This window comes from Dasypus novemcinctus, chromosome 16 (assembly GCF_030445035.2).
Source record: "Dasypus novemcinctus isolate mDasNov1 chromosome 16, mDasNov1.1.hap2, whole genome shotgun sequence".
Lineage (NCBI taxonomy): Eukaryota > Metazoa > Chordata > Mammalia > Cingulata > Dasypodidae > Dasypus > Dasypus novemcinctus.
In genome coordinates, this window is record NC_080688.1 from 42,449,745 (window position 1) to 42,467,940 (window position 18,196).

The window sequence follows — 18,196 nt, forward strand, 5'->3', positions numbered from 1 at the left end:
GGATGGCCAGACTTCTCCCTGAGCCCCTGATTCTGCTTCCAAGGCCAGTTGGCCACAGTCTTAACCCTGTCACTAATATCTGCAGACTCCTTTGATTGGGTTAGACTAGCTTCCGACCATTCATGAAACCTCAGAGTAGAGTTCTCAAACTGGTGGTCCTTGAGTTTGGTACAACCACAGACTTATTTTGTTTGCCTTTATGGTATTAAAAATGCATTTGAGGGAAGTGGATTTGGCTCACCTGATAGAGCATCTGCCTACCACATGGGAATTCCAGGGTTCAAACCCAGGGCCTCCTGACCCATGTGGAACTGGCCCATGTGCAGTGCTGATGCGGCAAGGAGTGCCTTGCCATGCAGGGGTGTCTCTTGCATAGGGGAGCCCCACGTGCAAGGAGTGCACCACATAAGGAAAGCTGTCCCGCATGAAAATCGTGCAGCCTGCCCAGGACTCGTGCCACACAGATGAAGAGCTGACACATCAAGATGATGCAACAAAAAAGAGATGCAGTTTCCCAGTACCCCTGATAAAAATACAAGCAGACACAGAACACACAGCGAATGGACACAGAGAGCAGACAACTGGCAGGGGTGGGGGGAAGGGGAGAGAAATAAATAAAATAAATCTTTAAAAAAAATAAAAAGATAAAAATGCATTTGAGCCAAAATTTAAAAATTTGGAGATTATGTATGCAAATTTGAATTTCCTGCTTCTCTGAAATATCAGATCAGGTCACACAGACCCAACTTATCAGAAGGCAAATATCTGCTGAGCTGAGTTTGCTTCAGACTCTCCAGAGCTTTGGTGATTCTTTTCCATTCCTTGCCCACCTGACTCTATAAGAATTTAAATTTAGGAGCCCTTCTTTGTTTTGACTTCTCTGCTTTTTGAGATAGAGACATGAGAACCATTACCATACTAACAGTTCTCTGTATGACCCCTCTGATCCATATATTTAAATCAAACTTCTTAGAGCTCTTTAAATATATCATTCTTTTTCCCTTCTAATTCTGAAAGTAATACATGTTCATTGCGGAAAACAAAAAAATTTAGTACACACATCATTCCACATTCTGTAATCCTCTCGGATTTTGTTGCTAGCTTTCTGTACATCCTTGGCAGTAGTGATTAGGACTTACTTGCCATTCCCAGGATTTCTGGATCAATTGGGATAAATTTGTTCCCACTTCTTAGTCCAGATTCCAGGATGTTTTATGACTAAAGCCAAGTAGTTTTGCCCAAAAATTCCATGGAAAAAAGTCAAACAAGCTTGTATTTACCTCTTTGTTCTTGTGCAATTTAAGCCTATTGTTCTGGGGGTTGCTAAGAAAAAAGAATTTGAAACAATCAAGAGTTCAGACAATTAAGTGGTTTTCTAGTACCACAAAATCCAGTTGTCAGAACTTATTACCCCTTGTATCTCTCAGTGTCTCAAGGAAACACTTTTCATTCACATCAATCTGTTATCTTAAATCCTTTCGAAAATGAGCCTTACATGTACTGTTTGTAAGTTGGTGACAGAGTTCTTTTAAAACTGCTTGAATAATAGAAAATATGGCATGCTTCTTAGAGGGCCATAGTAATTTTAGGGAGAACATGTAAGAATGAATGTAATGGTTAAAATTAAAATGACATCTGACAATTACTTTCAATTTGAACCAAGGTGAAGAAAATCTGAATTACAATACTCTTATGATTAAACTTTGATGAGATGAAAATGTCATCATTGTTTGATGAGAATTTTTTATTAGAGTTCAAAGAATATGAATGATTTAACCACAATGTACTGACACCACAGGGCTGAATAATCTATATTAGTATTTCTCAACTCTTCCTTATTGCAGGTCACTAGAGAAATCCCAGCTGCTCTTGTTCTTCAGTTCTTTTGTGACTCTTTCCATAACATGGGCTTTGGAACAACAAGATAAACCTCAAGTCCTTTATGATAAGTTTTGACATTGAAGTCCAGGAGTAGCTTCATATGGTGAATTATTTCCAGGAGCCATGTGCTGAGATTTAGGATATATATACACACACACACATATATATGTATATATATATAATATATATATTATTTTAAGAAATACATTTTATAAGCTAAATTACTTGAGAGAAATGGGGAGATCTTGATTTCATCTTGCATTCACTGCTGAAAATTGAGATTCCATGAGTTCTTTTATTCCATGGAGGAGTCTCTTTCCCTTTAGCCTGATATTTTGACAGTTAAAATTGAGAAGAGGGCTTAAGTTTGTTAAAAGACAGTGTAGTCCATTTTCTTTGGGACACTAATTACAGTGTGAGGTGACAAGAACGTGCTGACCTAGCACAGGAACTTTTTTTTCTGCACATGGTAACACCTGCATGGGGCAGTGAGCAGAATAAGGAGTCCCTCTTCATTTCCTTTGCATTCAGGGCAAAGTTAGTGCCCTCCCTCCCTCCTTCCCTTCTCCTCCTCTCTCTTTCCTTTCCTTCTCTCTTTTCTCCCTTTCTTTCCCCTTAGTAGGTTCAGCACTTGAAGATATAAATATTTTTCATAGTCATTGGTAGTACATCTCTACACTTAAAGATTTGTCTTCTGAGAGTCTGGAGTCAAAATATTTGGGGTCTTAGGCTACAATCCGGTAGTTTGGAAACAAAGCAGTACTAGGTGGGATTAGTTCTGTTTTATAAACACAGATCTTTGCCTTCTTATTACTGAGAAAGGGACAGTATGGTGTTCATTTTATTAAATTATTTCCCAAAGTGATTGACCTTTATTTAAAATTCTTAAAAAAACCCAGTCTTTTAATTTTATAGGTTGATCAAGGTAAGTGAGCACACACTAGCTCAGCTTATTGCTAAACCTGATTTTATTGATTCCCTTTTTAAAGTTTAAATCAATTATTTAACAAATAAATTAATTAAATTTTTTATAGAGCCTGGAACAAAGTAGGTGTTCAATCATATATTGATTGGTTGATTAATAGATACATAAGGATTACAGTCTCAATGAAGGGGAAAAAGAAATTGTCAAATTAGGTAAAAATACTGACCATCAAGAAAATTTGAGCCAAAAAAAAGCGAGGTATATTGTGTAAGCATTTTTCTATTATGCCTCTATTCACTAAAGAAAGTTTTCCTGGCCATTCAAAGTTCCTTTCAAAAATACTTTGTAAGTTTAGCTGATTTATCTTTGTGGCATTTGCACTTGGGCGTTTAAATCTTCCTTCAAAGGTGGTCAAAATGATAATCAGAGGTTAAGTTGGGGACAACTGTGAGTTTCGAACACACTGCAATCTCTATTGGATATGAAAAATCAAAGACTTGGAAAAAGCAGATATGAAAGTGGGAACTACTGAAACCCTAAAACACCACAGGAAAAAGAGATACCCCTGGGTAGTGGCTGAAAGTGTAGTGGGCAAGAGCGTACAGGTTCTGTACCACTCTTCTACCACTTAGTAACTGTTTGACTTTGAACAAGTTACTTACCTTCCTTACACCTCAGTTTCCTCGCCTGTAAAATGGTGATAATAGCAATATCTATCTCCTAAGATTGTTGTAAGGAATGATTATATTCAGATATAGCATATGTCTGGTGCAAATTAAGTGTTCAATAAATAAAAGGTGGTGTTTTTTACTACTACTATTACTACTATTATTATTGAAATGTGGAAGACCTTATTGTTAATGTTGCAATAAATTCTCAACTCTTTTCTGGACCAAATAGAAATATCTTAAATAGTGGTTCTTTCCTTTCTAAGGAAAAATCTACCCGAATTTTTCTAGTAAGTATCCTAGAGAAAACCCATTGCAACAGTCAATGCTATTCTCTTATTTGAGAACTTTTTTAACACTCCGGGTCTGTATTACTTAATTTACTGCCCCTTTAGGTGTTGTACATGAGGATTCACCTTGTAGGGATAGAATATACTTCTTGCCATGTAAATGAAAATTGATTGATCTTAGGTTGACGAATTAATGTGAGGAGTTCATGTGCTATAAGGAAGTAACATAGGGACTGGGATTAACTGGAATCTTGGTTCCAGTTTTTGCTTCACTACTAGGGGCAATTTTAAGTAATTTACTTAATTTTCTTAATCTCCTTGACACTTAAGTTTTCTCATCTTTGGAAATGGGAATGATAGTAATAATTGTCCCATAATGAGCCTTGAAAAGTAAATGATTGAGAATGATCTTTGTAAATGCTAACACCCCATCCTTGTGCTCATAATTGATAGCTATTCTAACTCATTCGTTCCTCTTTCATTCTGACCCTTGGCTAATGCTTTCATAAATATATAGCTCTTTTATGAAAGGCGGTTCTTGAAAAGTAAGAAAGAATATGGGTTATGCTTTCCATCTGCTCACAGATGAACTTAATACCTCCAGATGGGCGTGCTTCATTCATTCATCCATTCATCTTGCATTTATTGAGCGCCAGTTATGTGCTATCACTGTGCTATACAAAAAAGATTACAAACATCAATGTCTTGGTTTCTCAGAGATTTTAGACCACCTAGAGGTAGAAGAAGTCAACCCAGTCTTTTAGGGTTCTCAATGTCTCCTTAAACCTGCGAAGAGGTAGAAAAACTAAAATCACTAAGAATTAGTTCAGGTGACATAGTTTTGGACATTTTCCAAGCAGAATAATGATCTAAAATCAGGCTGACATTTATATCTCTAGCTTCCCATGCTTGTTAAAATGCTTTCTTTGCTGTCTTTTTTCCCCCTGAAACACTCATTGAGCTAAACTTCATCTAACATCTGGCTATTATATAAATATAGCAATGAAAACATGTCTTGTTGCCTACACATTAGGTATAAATTTTAGAAATCCAATTAGTGTTTCATTCTTTCTGTACATTTTTCCTTTTATTGTTTTCGAATGCTTGAGTTAATTTGGGACTCTTAACTGTATAAGAATTTAAATATTTAGCACAAATTTATATAACAGAAAGCAACTAGATTGAAGGATAGTGCTTGGTGGTATTTTTTGATTGTAAGATATTCATTAATTCCTTTCTTCCCTCATGCAACAAGCATTTGTTGAGTGAAATGTCAGGCCTGGTGCTCAGTGTTGGAGAGGAAGATATAAATAAGATCCAGGCTTAGCCCTTAAGGAGTTTAGAATCTAGTGGGGGAGACAGACACCTACACAAATGATTTCACTCCAAAGTGATAAATGCTGTAAGAGAGGTACACATTTGCACGGCTCCTAAGGCATCACTCACCACTCATCTGATGAGCTGCACACTGCATAAATGATTGTCTTCAATCCTTCACTCAGTCTCTATAACCTCTCAGAACTGAGGGAGCTCCTCAAACCAATCACCTAAGGGAATAAACCAGTACTCATTGAGCCTACATTATCCATCTGGGTAGGCAGAATCTGCCAAATGCCCTGAGGATGGATCATCTATTTAGCAAAACCAATCTCATTTGAGTGGCAGTTGTTTGATTCTTCACGTTTAGACACACTGTAATGATAGCTGATATCCAATGATCTATTTTGCATAAATGTGGACATTTTGAATTAAGCCTGTGAAGACAGAATTTTCACTGTTGACATCTGGGTCTACCATCACGTATACTCTGAAGGCTGTTAAAAAATATATTTGATTACATGGGTTCCATCACCATTTCATTTGGTGTTGATTACACTCAAATATCTGAAACTCCTGGTTAGATCTTGAGCTCTAACTTTGCAAAAACTGAATGAAATTTTGAACACCATGAAGCACAATGCTTATCTTTCAAAACATTCAAAAGTTTATTTGTAAAACCTTAGTAGTATGAGCTGAACATAATTCATGGGAATCAACCACAATGCTAATATTTTAATAGGTTATTCCAAATATTAGGCACTACAATTTAAATCTTTTTTACATTAGCTTGAATGTTGGCATAATATTTCAGTTAACAAATAACTGTGATGATAACCATATGTTCAATTTCTACTTCCCAGTTTATCATGGATTACAATTTTATTGTGATTTGGGTCATAAACATGGTAAACAATTGTTTATATCTTTCCATGAATTATATGTTTATTTAATTAATCCTGAAGAGAATCTAGAAACACATTCCAGTGATTATATAAATTAGGTGTATTTTTCAGCTCATTGATTTTTAACATGAATGGGTAACACTACAACTGCTCCTAAATTTAATGTGCATTGTACATGCCTTTTGATATGTATTTTTACAGGCTATAGACAATCCTTTGTGAAGGTGAGCTGCCACATTTTTGATTCTGAATTAAATGCCTTCCATTTATTTTAGAGAATTATGGGTTTCAGAAGTTACTGCTGTTTTGAGGCATTCTGTAAACTATTAAAATACAAATGCAAACACAAAATTTGTTGTAGAAAAAGTGAGCTTTGTTATATTACACTTTCTAGTCGCCACATCTTCCTAATAATTTTCAAGCTATAAACGCATTAGGACGGGCGTAATTACTTTCTGTTATAAAATGTTAGTAATTTGATATTCTACATTTTTATGATGAGAATTTATATTGGATGATACAGTTTTCTGTCAGCTCACAGTGTCACCTTCAGTTGTCACAAGGATGATTTCTCTGTCAAATGTTCACGACACATGGGGATGGTGTCAACATCCTACAACAAAATCCCTCACCTGGATTTACTTAGCATTTGGATTTGCTATTGTATTTTGGAATTTTCTTGTTATTACTGATTTAAAATCATTAAAGGTTTATATTCTTTGACAAATTGCAGATCTATTTTCTGTGTCCGGCCCCCTTAACAATTTGGGTTTGCTTGTTGCCCTCTTCTTTAGGGAAGAAATGGTTGGTATTGTTTCCACAGCTGGCAATAATTCATTTATGTTCTCCCAGTTTTTTCTCTGATGGCTTTTCTGTGTATCTGTAGCAGCACTCTCCTGGGAGCGGCACTATGCACTTCATTAATAAGAAGGGATTAAAGGAAAAAAGCCCTAGTTTCCTAATACACTTGGATAATTTGGTGCCATCCACAAGGCAATAGACCCCTGCTGCATAGACGTCATTAGAAAGGTACAATTTCATTACTTTTTACTGGCAGAGCCTTGAGTGAAATACAAAATAAGTTGTCTCATATGCAGGGAAAAAAAAGCACTAAAGCTTTCATTCACTTCATGCCTCTAAAATTAGCAGAATGTAAAAATATATTTTCTGGTTTTCATATTTATATTGTCCTCCTTTAGTAGTCTTTGAAATCATGCTTTTATTAAATATTGAGCAAAATAAAGGTGAAGAGAAAAGGACTTGTATTCTTAAATCCCAAATGAAATTTATATAATTTCATGAACTAATGAACCTGTTTTGAATGTCTACAATGTGTCAGGCACTTTGCTAGTTGCTGGAAAACAAATGACAAAACCATCATTCATCCCTTTTTACTACTAATTTATTAATGCTACAATTGGAAGTATCAGTATATAAGAAGTAAACCATATAGCAGAATAAAAATGATTATAAGCCAGTGTATTGTCAGCTTATTTGGAAAATCTTTTTAACTCCTACTTGTTAACCTAATTTACTTTTGAACTGATATGTTTGCATGATGGTTGACAGCATTATCTTTTGAGCTGAACCATCCCTGATTTTAAGCGTTTAGTGGTGTATCATGCAAACATGTGAAATTATGGACATATTTCGTCATTGGGAGAGTTGCACCGTTGTTTCTCTGGGTGCCTCCGGGAAGTAACGGTGCATCACTGGCATACTGTGTGGTATGGTTGCACCCCTGAAAATTGGGCTGGGATGTAGGACACTCCCAGCCACGACACTGTTGTGATGCCTTTCTGAGAATCTTGCACATCACTCTTTCTAGCACCGAAGAGAATCAGGTTTAACGGTGGTCCGTTATCTCATTGCCAAAGACATACAACTGCCATTAACTCTAAAAAGTGTCACACAGATGACGCTACGCTCAAAAGAAGAAAGCCCTTGATTATCAGCACTCTACCAGCCTTTTCTTGTAGTCATAGGTTTTTGCTTCACCAGCACTAGCTTTTGTTCAGTGAAATTGACATCTGCAGCTCTTTGTCTAAGATAAAGGCTAGACCGTTTAGGTGCTAGAAAACTGGGGTTTCCAGAGAACACACTACTGACATAAGGTAAAGCAGTACAGGAAAAGCAAACTATTTTCACAAATAAATGAGTCAGTAATAAAAATACTTTAAATACATTTTGGGTTACGTACAATATCTCCATACATGAGACACTGGTCATTTAGCTAGCTTTGAATACAGTGTAATGATGTTCTGCAACAATGTCATTCCATGTCTCTCATGCATTTCAATTCCCTCAGATAGCATTACATTCACAGTGAAAGTTATCAACAAATGTCATGAGAAGTGAGAACTCAACAGAGAATGGGACTCGACAGGACCAGCTTACACTTTCTAGAGTGAGCAGAGCTTAATAATCAACAAAAAGTCGGGACTTACTAGTTATGTTTTGTTTTCAAAAATATGTCTCAGCTAAATGTCTAAACAGAGATAACCAAAGTTACAAACAACATCCCCTCCCCCCCATTTTGCCAATAAATAAAAAAAATTAAGCAAGGTGATTAAGTGGTTAAAAGCTTAGACTGTTAACCTAGTGTGGTGTATCTGAGTATGTGCACTGAAAACAGAACAGCCATTTGATAGCAGAATACAGATTTCCTTTTTCCCTGTGATTTTTGTGTAATGGTAATTTCCCTCCTACCTCGATAAGATTTAAAGATCCTATTTATATTGAATCTCAATAGGTAACTTCCAGTTTGGATGTTTTGTTAGATAGGCCTAATAAATGTCTATGGCTTCTGAGCATTCTTTTCCAATTTCCAGGCTTTTTAGTCCCACATTACCTTGGACAATGAGGAGGAAGGAGGAATATTATGAATTGGATATGGGATTGAAAGCTGGATATTTGCAATATAAATGGAAACAACCCATTAGCAATGACCTTTGTTAATATTCTTTTGCCGAGGTAGCTTTTAAATAAGGGATTGCCCAATAAAAGAGCATGGTATAATTTCTTTCTTGAATGTGAATGACTCTGTGACATACAGTACTTTGCCACCGATAAGCTTAATTTATGGAATAAATATTCAAATGGGGATTGACGATATCAATTTCATGGTAGAGGAAAGATAATCTGATACGTTTGTTTATACATTCTGTCAGGCAGGACTTAACCAAATCCTGATTTGTATTTAAAACTGGTTATTAATAAAATACAACTAGATAAACTATTATACATATTTGCTATGGGTATACTTAATTTTTTCCCCCTATAATTTAGAATTCACAATATGTTTCTTCCTTCTTGGTAAATAAAGAAATAGTTAATGTTTAGACTCAGGAATATAGTATGAAACAACAAATGCGTTGCTTCCATTTTTCATATTGTAAAAACCTGCTCATGTCTAACTTATAACAAATCTGTTTCCTTAATGGGTGGAAGGAAATCTGAGGACAGTTCTAAGGGTCCTCGTCTGCTTTCAGTGCTATCTTCTAGTCATACTGAAGACAACACCTCTCCTGAAGGGTCCTTCCCTTTCTTCTCCTCACCCCGGTCGATGTCAATCACATGCATCACTCCAGGTTTTAGAATCAAGTCGTCCGTCTCTACCTGACTTCTGTTGTCCTCCACCTCCATGTAGCTCCCTTTTGCTTGCTGCGCAGCTTTGCCGAAGGCTTCTTTGAAACGACGTTTGAGTTCCACATCTGGACAGAAGACATATTCATAAAGGCCACCAGCAAGGACAGCGCCTATTATTGGTCCCACCCAATATACCTGGAGGAAAGATGAAAGAGCAAGGGTTGTAAGTGGAAAAAAAGCTATTCCACCAAAAAAACCCTCATGAATCGAGACCTTGGCTGGGTTAAATTAAGAGATCAATTGTGTCATGCATTAAAAGAAGAGAAATGTAAAGAAAACAGGAAAATACACGAAATCATCTCTTGCAAAATAACTCTGGGACAGAAAATAAGAAAGGATGGACCCCTCTTCTTTTCTGTATTCATTAATTACTTTCTTTCCATGTTCTGATAATTATTAGCAGAAGGACAACTCTTCTTTGCTAGTAATGCAAATTAAGCAGACACTAAGAATTCTTCAACTAAAACAGAAAATAATTTCTGGAGAGTACTTTTCTTATTTTGTCAATATTGTTATCTGTCATTGGTTTTATGCATAATCATGATCATAGGACAGATTTTATTATTTGAGGCTGTAGTTGTAGTTGTTCAGTATGGCATAATAAATGGATCCCAGCTCCACCACTTAGCAATTTTGTGAGTACTTGGACCAGTTATGTAAATGAAATATTTGTAAAGTACTTAATATTTCCCAGCTTATAAGAATTTGCTCTATTCCATGTTTCCTAAATAATTTGAAGATGTATGTGACTAGGCTGGCTATTGATTTTCCTCATGTTACATGCTTTTTCTCCCTAAATTTTGGTGATCTGATTTAATCGAAAACCCCATGTTTTGTTTATTACTCCTTTAGCAGAGCTCTTTAAATCTCATGACCCTTACAATGTGGTTTAATAAAAAAAACCTGTACTGAGCTTATGGATAATGGCTAGTTGAGGATTAACAATTCCATAAGATTTATAATTCAATAAATGGAAGTTTGTATCATATCACTATGTGCCTACAATAAAGTTAAGTTTTGAGTTTGAATAAACAGCAAATTTTGCTTTAGATCACATGTATGCTATAGATCATCTATTCAACAGACTCATTTGACATTCATTGGACAGATTTGCTCTGGCAACAGAAACCTATTTATTGAATTGCTTACTTATTTTTTACCTCATTTAATTCTGATACTAACCATTGAGGTGGGTATTACTCCTATCCTAAGAAAACTGAGGCTCTGAGAGGATAGGAAGCTTGCTTAAGATTTTCATGCTTAACAAGTAGTGTCAGATCTGTCTGACTTGAGGTCCCTTTTTTGAATCACTATACTGTTTCCAATACACTATACTCTCCCTTGAAAGACACATGACTAATGCTTCTTGCTTATAACAGCTTCTGGAAATTAATCTCACTTAGCATCTTCATGAAAAATCTAAAGAAAAATCAAACTTTAAGCTGAAGCTGAACACATGCACTGAATAGGGGAACTGTCAGAAGTATGGCTGCAAGAACAAAGTTCCTTATCTCAAAGAAACCATATGAGAGTTTTATCTTCTTTATGCCCTTTCAAAGGAGAAACCAGAGCCCTCCTCTAAATGTCTTTGCTCTTTGTTCCCTTGATAAGATCCACATGGTAGAAATCTCACAAAGGAGAACAGGGACTGCAAAATAATTGCTACACTCTCCCCAAAACACTGATGAAGAAGACATCTAGCTACATGTTCTCAAAAATAAAACAAATCTCAATTTGAAATTGCTATTCCAAAACCAACTCACAATATACTTTCAAGTACCTTTAAAAAACTATAAAGGTAGGGAAATTTTATTGCTGGTTAAGATGCAACTATGGTAACTCTAGAAAATACAGAAAAGTATAAAGAAGAAAAGGAAAATAATGTCATTACACCATAAGCAAAAAAAATCATCAATAATTTTTTGGTGTTATTTCTAGTCTGTCTATCTACCAATCTGTCTGTGAAGATACTTTAAAATATTACATTTATTTTGAATTTCAACATCGTTTCCTACAAAATGAACATTCATTTTTCAGTAGAATTAAATTTGTTATACAATAAAACATGAGGAAACCTTTGATTCAAGAAACAAGCTAAGACTTTTCCTATGGCTTAAATCTTAGTTTACCAAAACTAACAATTAATAAAACATATTCTTTTCTACAATTTCAATTCCTCAGATTAAACTTAAATATGTCATTTGTCTATATTTTAATTACAAAAATATTTGAATTTAATATGTTGAACTAAAAGTTGTATTTTTATCATAGATTTACTGGCCAATTACTGAGGCAGCATTAAACTAATTACAGTCAGTGTGACAAATCTTTTGAGATGTAAATGGAAATATCAGTGGGAAATAGAACAATCTCATGGGTGACACTGTTGACCAAGTCATGGCTGTGTCCCAAATTTTGCTTCTCAGCACTGACTCTCACACTGTTCTTTAATTGTACTGATTACCTTTCAATTATTGGTATACTTTACTTAGATGGCGATGCATGCAGCAATGGTGCCATTTCTTCTCATTTGCAATGTACACCATGGTTGAGTGGGTGTGAATGGGTCAATCACCACCATGTACATGAATTTAACGCACAATTCACGTTTTCTGTTATATGCAGGAATTGAAAATAAAAGTTGTAAATTAATATTCACAACATAAAAATGACCCAAAAGTTAGCCCCATTTGATTATTTTAAGCTCATGTGTAAATGGCCTTCAAAACTGCCACATTACTAATTTAAGAGACTTAAATTTCTTTGCTGCAAAAACTATTTGAATAAAATTGATTGTGATTTTAAAATCTAGATAAGACTGTCTTGAAGCATTGTCACACCATTCTTAAGTTGGTTAGGCATAGATTGAAAAGTGTGCCTTTTCAGAGAATCATTTATTTTTCCAACTATGCTTATGGTAGTAACAGTGTAAATATTTGTACCATTTATTCTGCACCATCTGCAGTTCAAATGCTTCCAACTCACATACTATTAATTGGTTCATGGTTTTATAAACAAAAAGGTAAATATTTTTGCTATGGGCAGTACTTTTAAGCATCTCTTTCTTTTTGTATTTCTCAAGTGTTTTCTGTTATTGCTGCAAAAGCTTTACTTTCAATTATTTAAATACCATATTCACTACATCAGCCTGATTTTGACTTGGTCCACATAGGCAACTCCATGTATGATATATTCTGCTGTAGTCTGTCAGATACCTTGCCCAGAGCAGTGCTTGAAAAGAAAAAGAAACAGAGACTATTACCGAAAGTCCAGGACAGGTATAAAATGAGATGTTCTATAGCAGATCTGTGTTAGCCTGAGTCTTTATGAAAGATGTAATAAAGTGGGGATGAAGGTTGGGAGGAGGCAAGAGAAACTAGTGAGCAAAATAAAGGGGAAAAAAAGAGCTCCCTGGGTAATTGTCTTCAACTCCAGGAAGGTAGGAGATAGCAACAGGAAGGTTACCCAGTGGTTTTCCCAGTTTCCCATGATAACCGCAGGTCCAAAGGATCGGGCAGGGTTCATACTGGCACCAGTATAATTGATCTGCAGGCAAAAAAGAGAACAACTTTAGATTTTGCTGAAATGGGCTACTATCAGGTATCATTCATTGCAGTTTGTTACCATTTGGCAAGTCAGTTAGTGGAACTGTCAAGAGGTTAGCAGCCGTATCAACAGCCTCATCAGCTAGTTTGCAAAATAACCATGTAAACTGGACAGGCATGGTTAGATACTGAAGAGCTCCAGCTGTAAAATCCATCAGCTTCGGACCAGCTCTGAGGTGAGGATAAATGAAACAGATCAATTATTGAAATGGACTTGGAAACTTACTGCAAATAAATGTCCAATTGCAACAGAAAATCCAATTGCTAAAGCGATTGAACCAGTGACATCAGTCCGTTTGGAATCACAGCTGGCAAAAATAGTAAACACCAACTGAAATGTGATTATCAACTCCACCAGGAGACCATGACCAGCAGTAAGATTTCCATGAACCTCAAAAGAGAAAAATATTCCATCTGAGTCGAAGCAAGAGTACATTTTCTATGACAACATATTATTGTGAAAGGGAGATTTTATCCATAAAAAGTATCAGTAAATTTAAATCTTCCCCCTCTCTCAATTGAGACACACACACACAAGGAATAAATTTCCACACATTTTGAGCTATCCTAGATAATTAATCCTACAATGGCCAAGTGAAGTCTGTACTGAATACCCCTTTCTACAAAGGAAGCAAAATCTGCCACTGCAGCCCCTAATTTATAAAAGAATTTTTTGGATGTCTTGTAATTTTATAAGGCAATGATTAAACCCATTAATTAGGTTTAAATTAATTAATATATATTTCAATTAAAACTTAAACAGTGTGTAGTTTTCTAATCAACCCTGGTGCTGAGCTGACAAGTGATATTCTTAATCAGCTAAGAACAAAACTAGGCTCAAACACCCAATTTTTCTGTGACCCTTTAGGTGAATCATTTTAAATCTCATGAATATGATAGGAAACAAAACTGCATCTTCTACTAGTGAACTGACAAATAATTGTTAATTCATTTTGTTTCATGTAACGTTATTGAACATAATAAAAATGCCTTAAACTAAATATATAGTCAATATAGTAACTGGGAAGTGAGGCAGGAGAAAAACCAACACAATTTTTATGCCCCCTAGACTGAGTTATCTTAAAATCATTCAAAAGCAAATAATGATTTTGTATGGATACATTTGATGTTCCCAAATAATGATTTCATAAGGATACATTCAATGTTCCCAGAATCAGTTTTCACCCTTCTCAAGATTCATCTGTATTTCTCCCAGGACATATAAATTCCCTGGGAATAAATTAGCACATGTAGGAAGGTCTCTCAGGCTTGTTGGATGTCATTTAGTAGCGTCTGTAAGAAGCTTGAAGACCTAGTTGGAAATTAAGGGCTAAAGGTGCTACCATGGTAACTCCCAAGCCTCCCACCACGCTGGGAGGTGTGACCAGGTAGAGAATTCCTGCTCCAGTGATGGCACCCAGGCACTGGGCTGCGATGTAGAAGACAGATTTGGCGATGCTAATCTTCCTGGTGCACACCATGGCCACGGTCACAGCTGGGTTGATGTGGCCCCCACTGATGTGGCCGAAACACTGTACCATGGTGGCAATGCTGAGTCCAAAGCAAAGGGAGATGAGGACCATGTCCACAGGTAAGGGTTTTTCTGTTCCACCCCAGTTGATGGTGGATCCCAGACTGAGGAGAACAAAAAGAAGCATAGCCAGAAATTCTGCTGTGACCGCTTTCCAGAAAGCTTGCGTCCAGACCCCTTTGAAGGCAACCATGATGTTCTCTCTTCGACACAGAGGTCCACACTTACTGAAAAGAAAAACAAAGCAGTATCAGAAGCCACCAGACCAGCCCGTTCATCTAGAAGGGTTTGTGAATTTACGTGAAGAAGGTCAGGCTTGCACTCTCACCAGTGCTGTGGGAAGAGGCTGCAACCAAGTTAGTTACTTGCATACTAAGAAAGAAGACTTCTTAATCAAGAGTGGAGAGGTTGTTATTTGAGTCTTCTTTAACATTCAAAGATCATCCAGTTTCACTGGAAAATTTGTTGAATTGTCCCTAGAAAGGAAAATGCCTAAATCATGTTCCTTAAAAAGTTAATAAAATATAGTTAACTTTTCACTATTTCCTTCAGAGCAATTTTTAATTTTCAATGTATTTTTACATGTCATTTATATTTTGGACAGAAAGCAATAAAAAGGAGTACTCTTTTCCAGTTTTCTTCTTCATTGCTTCAAAATGCCATTCTGACCATGGCTTCGTAGAGCCTCATCTTCCCCTCCTCCCCGGCAGGAGAGACTCTGGATTAAGGAGAGTCCTGCTGCGCAGCCAGGAGGCCGGCAAGACTGTCTTTTGCGTAGGTAAATTCGCTGGGGGCAGGGGAGCGCATGGTGAGTGTGGCCCCAGCTGTGGGGACAGGCAGGGCCTGCGCCCGACGCTCGCTCCCTGTCCCTCGGCGCCAGGAGGGAGCTGGTGACTCGCAGTCCGGAGTCGGCTCAGCCGGAGGGACAGATCTAGGCGCCCGGCGCAGGGACGTGCCAACCTCAGGCCCCAGGGGAGCCCGGAACGCCTCCGGGAGGGCGGGGGAGCTGCCACTCCCGGGCCGGTGCCAGGCTCCCGGGCAGCGAGCTGGGGGACAAACAGAGCGGCCTATCGCGGTGGCCCGTGAGCGCGGCTCGCCCGGGGAACCCGCCGGCCCTGCGCGCCTGGCCCGGCTGAGGCTGGCTCGGCCCGGGTGGGCGCGTCTCAGGCGGCCTCGCCAGGGGAAAAGTGCATCCAGCCTCCTGCGGGCTGGCGCTTTTGAAGCGCTAGCTCCCCTAGTACCCGTCCTTCCCTAGACCTTGACGTTAACCCTCAGAAAAATCTTCCCCAGGGCCTCCTGGAGGCCGGTGCAAGCCAGCTGCGCCTCTGTACCTTTCCAACCGCCTGGAGCTCCCTACTGCGCTTGACAGTGAGGTAGAGGTAGGCAGAGCTCTCGGGGAAGACAACTATGGAAAGGGGGTGTGTCTAGGCGAGCTGTGGTCCTCAGGGCCGAAGGCTATCTATGAAAGGAGGGTTTCTCTGGTGTCCTCTTTTTATGGGGTTCCTTCTTGGGGCGCTTATGGGGGCCAAGTGGAGAGCAGCCACTGAGAGGAAAGACCCTTTCCTCCCCCCATCTATTTTCCTCTTAATGCCTTTGGATCTTTGGAGTGGAGAGGGGATAGTGTTGGAGGATATTACTGCTCATTCTGGCAAGAAATGGCTAGGATTCTGCTTGGGTCGCAGTTACTCCGATTACCCCGTCATCCAAGGCATTTACCCTTGTCCATTGCCTGCGATAGTCGTGAGAGTGAAGACGTGTGGCGAGCAAGTGTGGACTATGTAAGAAAGGGGTTTGACAAGACAGCCAAGTACTTGAAGAGATTAGAATGATTGCGGTTTCCCCTTAATATATTACAGAGTAGGGTCCTCATTTCCCTGCATCACTTACTGTGGAAACCCCTAGCTGGGAGGACAGTGGCATCATCCTCCCTAGAGGAAGGCAAAATAGAGAACAGCGGCATCTGGAATGGGGCAGGGAGGAGGACGCGCTGGAAGAGATATTCAAAATAACCTCAAGGAGGGCCAACTCAAACTCCCAAATGGAGAAGTCACGCGGGTCACTTCTGAACTCACCTGCAGCACAAGGGTCACTTCTGAACTCACCTGCAGCACAAGGTTATAGCCGAGATGGCAGAGGGGGCAGGGTGCTATCACAGGAGCTGGCTGTCTGTTGCTGAATTTAGTGGGAAAAGGAAGAGGACAAAGCAGGACACTAAGGAAGCTGGGTGGCCACGGTCCCCTTCTGGCCAGCACAGGAGAGGGCCAGCCTCCCAGGGTACCCCCCTTCTGCTCTCACTGTCCCCAGTCCCCTGGGTTCTCTCTCCCTCCTCATTCTCTCACACACCTGTCTACCTCTCCAGAGACCTAATTTAAGCAACACAGTTGCTCTTTCTGTTTCAAATTTTTTCTCAGCCAGGGAAATAAAACAGAAAAATCCCCCACAACAACAAACAGAACAACAAAAACAAAAAACCAGACAGATTATTTTACTCTTTGAGAGTGCTTTGAGCTTCCTTTTGAAAACCCCCAAGGTCTGCTCGCCTTCCAGGACAGAGTGACCAGCCTCGCTCTGCGGTGAACCCCACTCAGGCAGAGCATACTCCTGGCACCACAGGCGCTCGCTCCAGCGTCTCCCGCAGCTCCCCGGTTTTTATGGCCAGTGTTCCCGTACGCCCGCAGCTCCCCGGTTTTTATGGCCAGTGTTCCCGTACGCGTTCACACTCACTGGAAATGCATCGACACACTTTGTTTTGCTTCTTTCCCCCCAGAACAAAGGGTGTTTGTTGATGCAGCCTGGTGGCAAAGATCCGGGCACATTGCTTTCTAGCTGAACACCCAACCTGATCCACTCCTGGACAGCTGAACAGGAGTGGTGAGCAATTTTTCTAGTGAAAAAATACCACAGAGACATTTGTCCCCTTTGAGGACTAATCCTATGCTTTCACAGGTCCAGGATCTACAGAGCATTTGCTTTTTAAAAGCATCCCTTTGTATTCTACCTTCTCTGGCTCTCTGCTGAGTGTGCCCAGTACCCGGCTCTAAAAGACGCACCCACCTGCATGTAGTTGCCTTGCAGATTCTGCCTAGGGAAGTGTAAATAGCTTGCCTCTGTAATAAAAGAGAAAGTTTCATCTTTTGGCCCTGAGCATTGCTCCCTTAAGGCAAAGAAGAACTTACCCCCACCGCCTTGCTGCGGGTCTGTCACTCATTCCTTCCCCGGGCAGAGTGAGCCTCTCATTGCCTGCCCCGCGATTCCCAGTGCACTCGGAGTCAGATTACGGCCACTTGTCTGATTGGGTTTTTGGAGTGTAGGGGTGGAAAGATTCTGCACCATGTGGCAATCGCTAAATTATATTTGAACTTCAAGTCACTTGCCCCTACCTGATCACTATAGACACAGGGCATTCCAGGAACATGAAATATTCTC

General features: G+C 38.9%; 1 protein-coding gene and 1 long non-coding RNA gene across 3 annotated transcripts in view; both read right to left on the minus strand.

The window, feature by feature from the left end:
* Positions 1-2,831: 2,831 nt before the first annotated feature.
* The window catches only part of LOC101429008 (aquaporin-4), a 340,557-nt gene continuing 325,192 nt past the window's right edge, over positions 2,832-18,196 (minus strand). The window contains exons 7-12 of one of the 2 annotated variants that reach the window (XR_009180952.2): positions 14,583-14,997; positions 13,466-13,630; positions 13,100-13,180; positions 9,605-9,769; positions 5,211-5,311; positions 2,832-4,550 (exon numbers count right to left, since the gene is read on the minus strand). Coding sequence is in view for 1 of the 2 variants with exons in the window: in XM_058277568.1 (XP_058133551.1) it covers positions 9,491-9,769; positions 13,100-13,180; positions 13,466-13,630; positions 14,583-14,997 (940 nt within the window). In the remaining variant the exon portion in view is untranslated. Of the gene's footprint in view, positions 4,551-5,210; positions 5,312-5,725; positions 9,770-13,099; positions 13,181-13,465; positions 13,631-14,582; positions 14,998-18,196 lie in introns of those variants that run through there. The other variant, XM_058277568.1, reaches the window with a different exon arrangement.
* Positions 16,860-18,001, minus strand: LOC139436656 (uncharacterized). Its single transcript, XR_011645959.1, has 3 exons — positions 17,947-18,001; positions 17,825-17,877; positions 16,860-16,942 (listed from the first exon to the last, which is right to left on the minus strand). It is a non-coding gene; the product is annotated as an uncharacterized lncRNA (long non-coding RNA).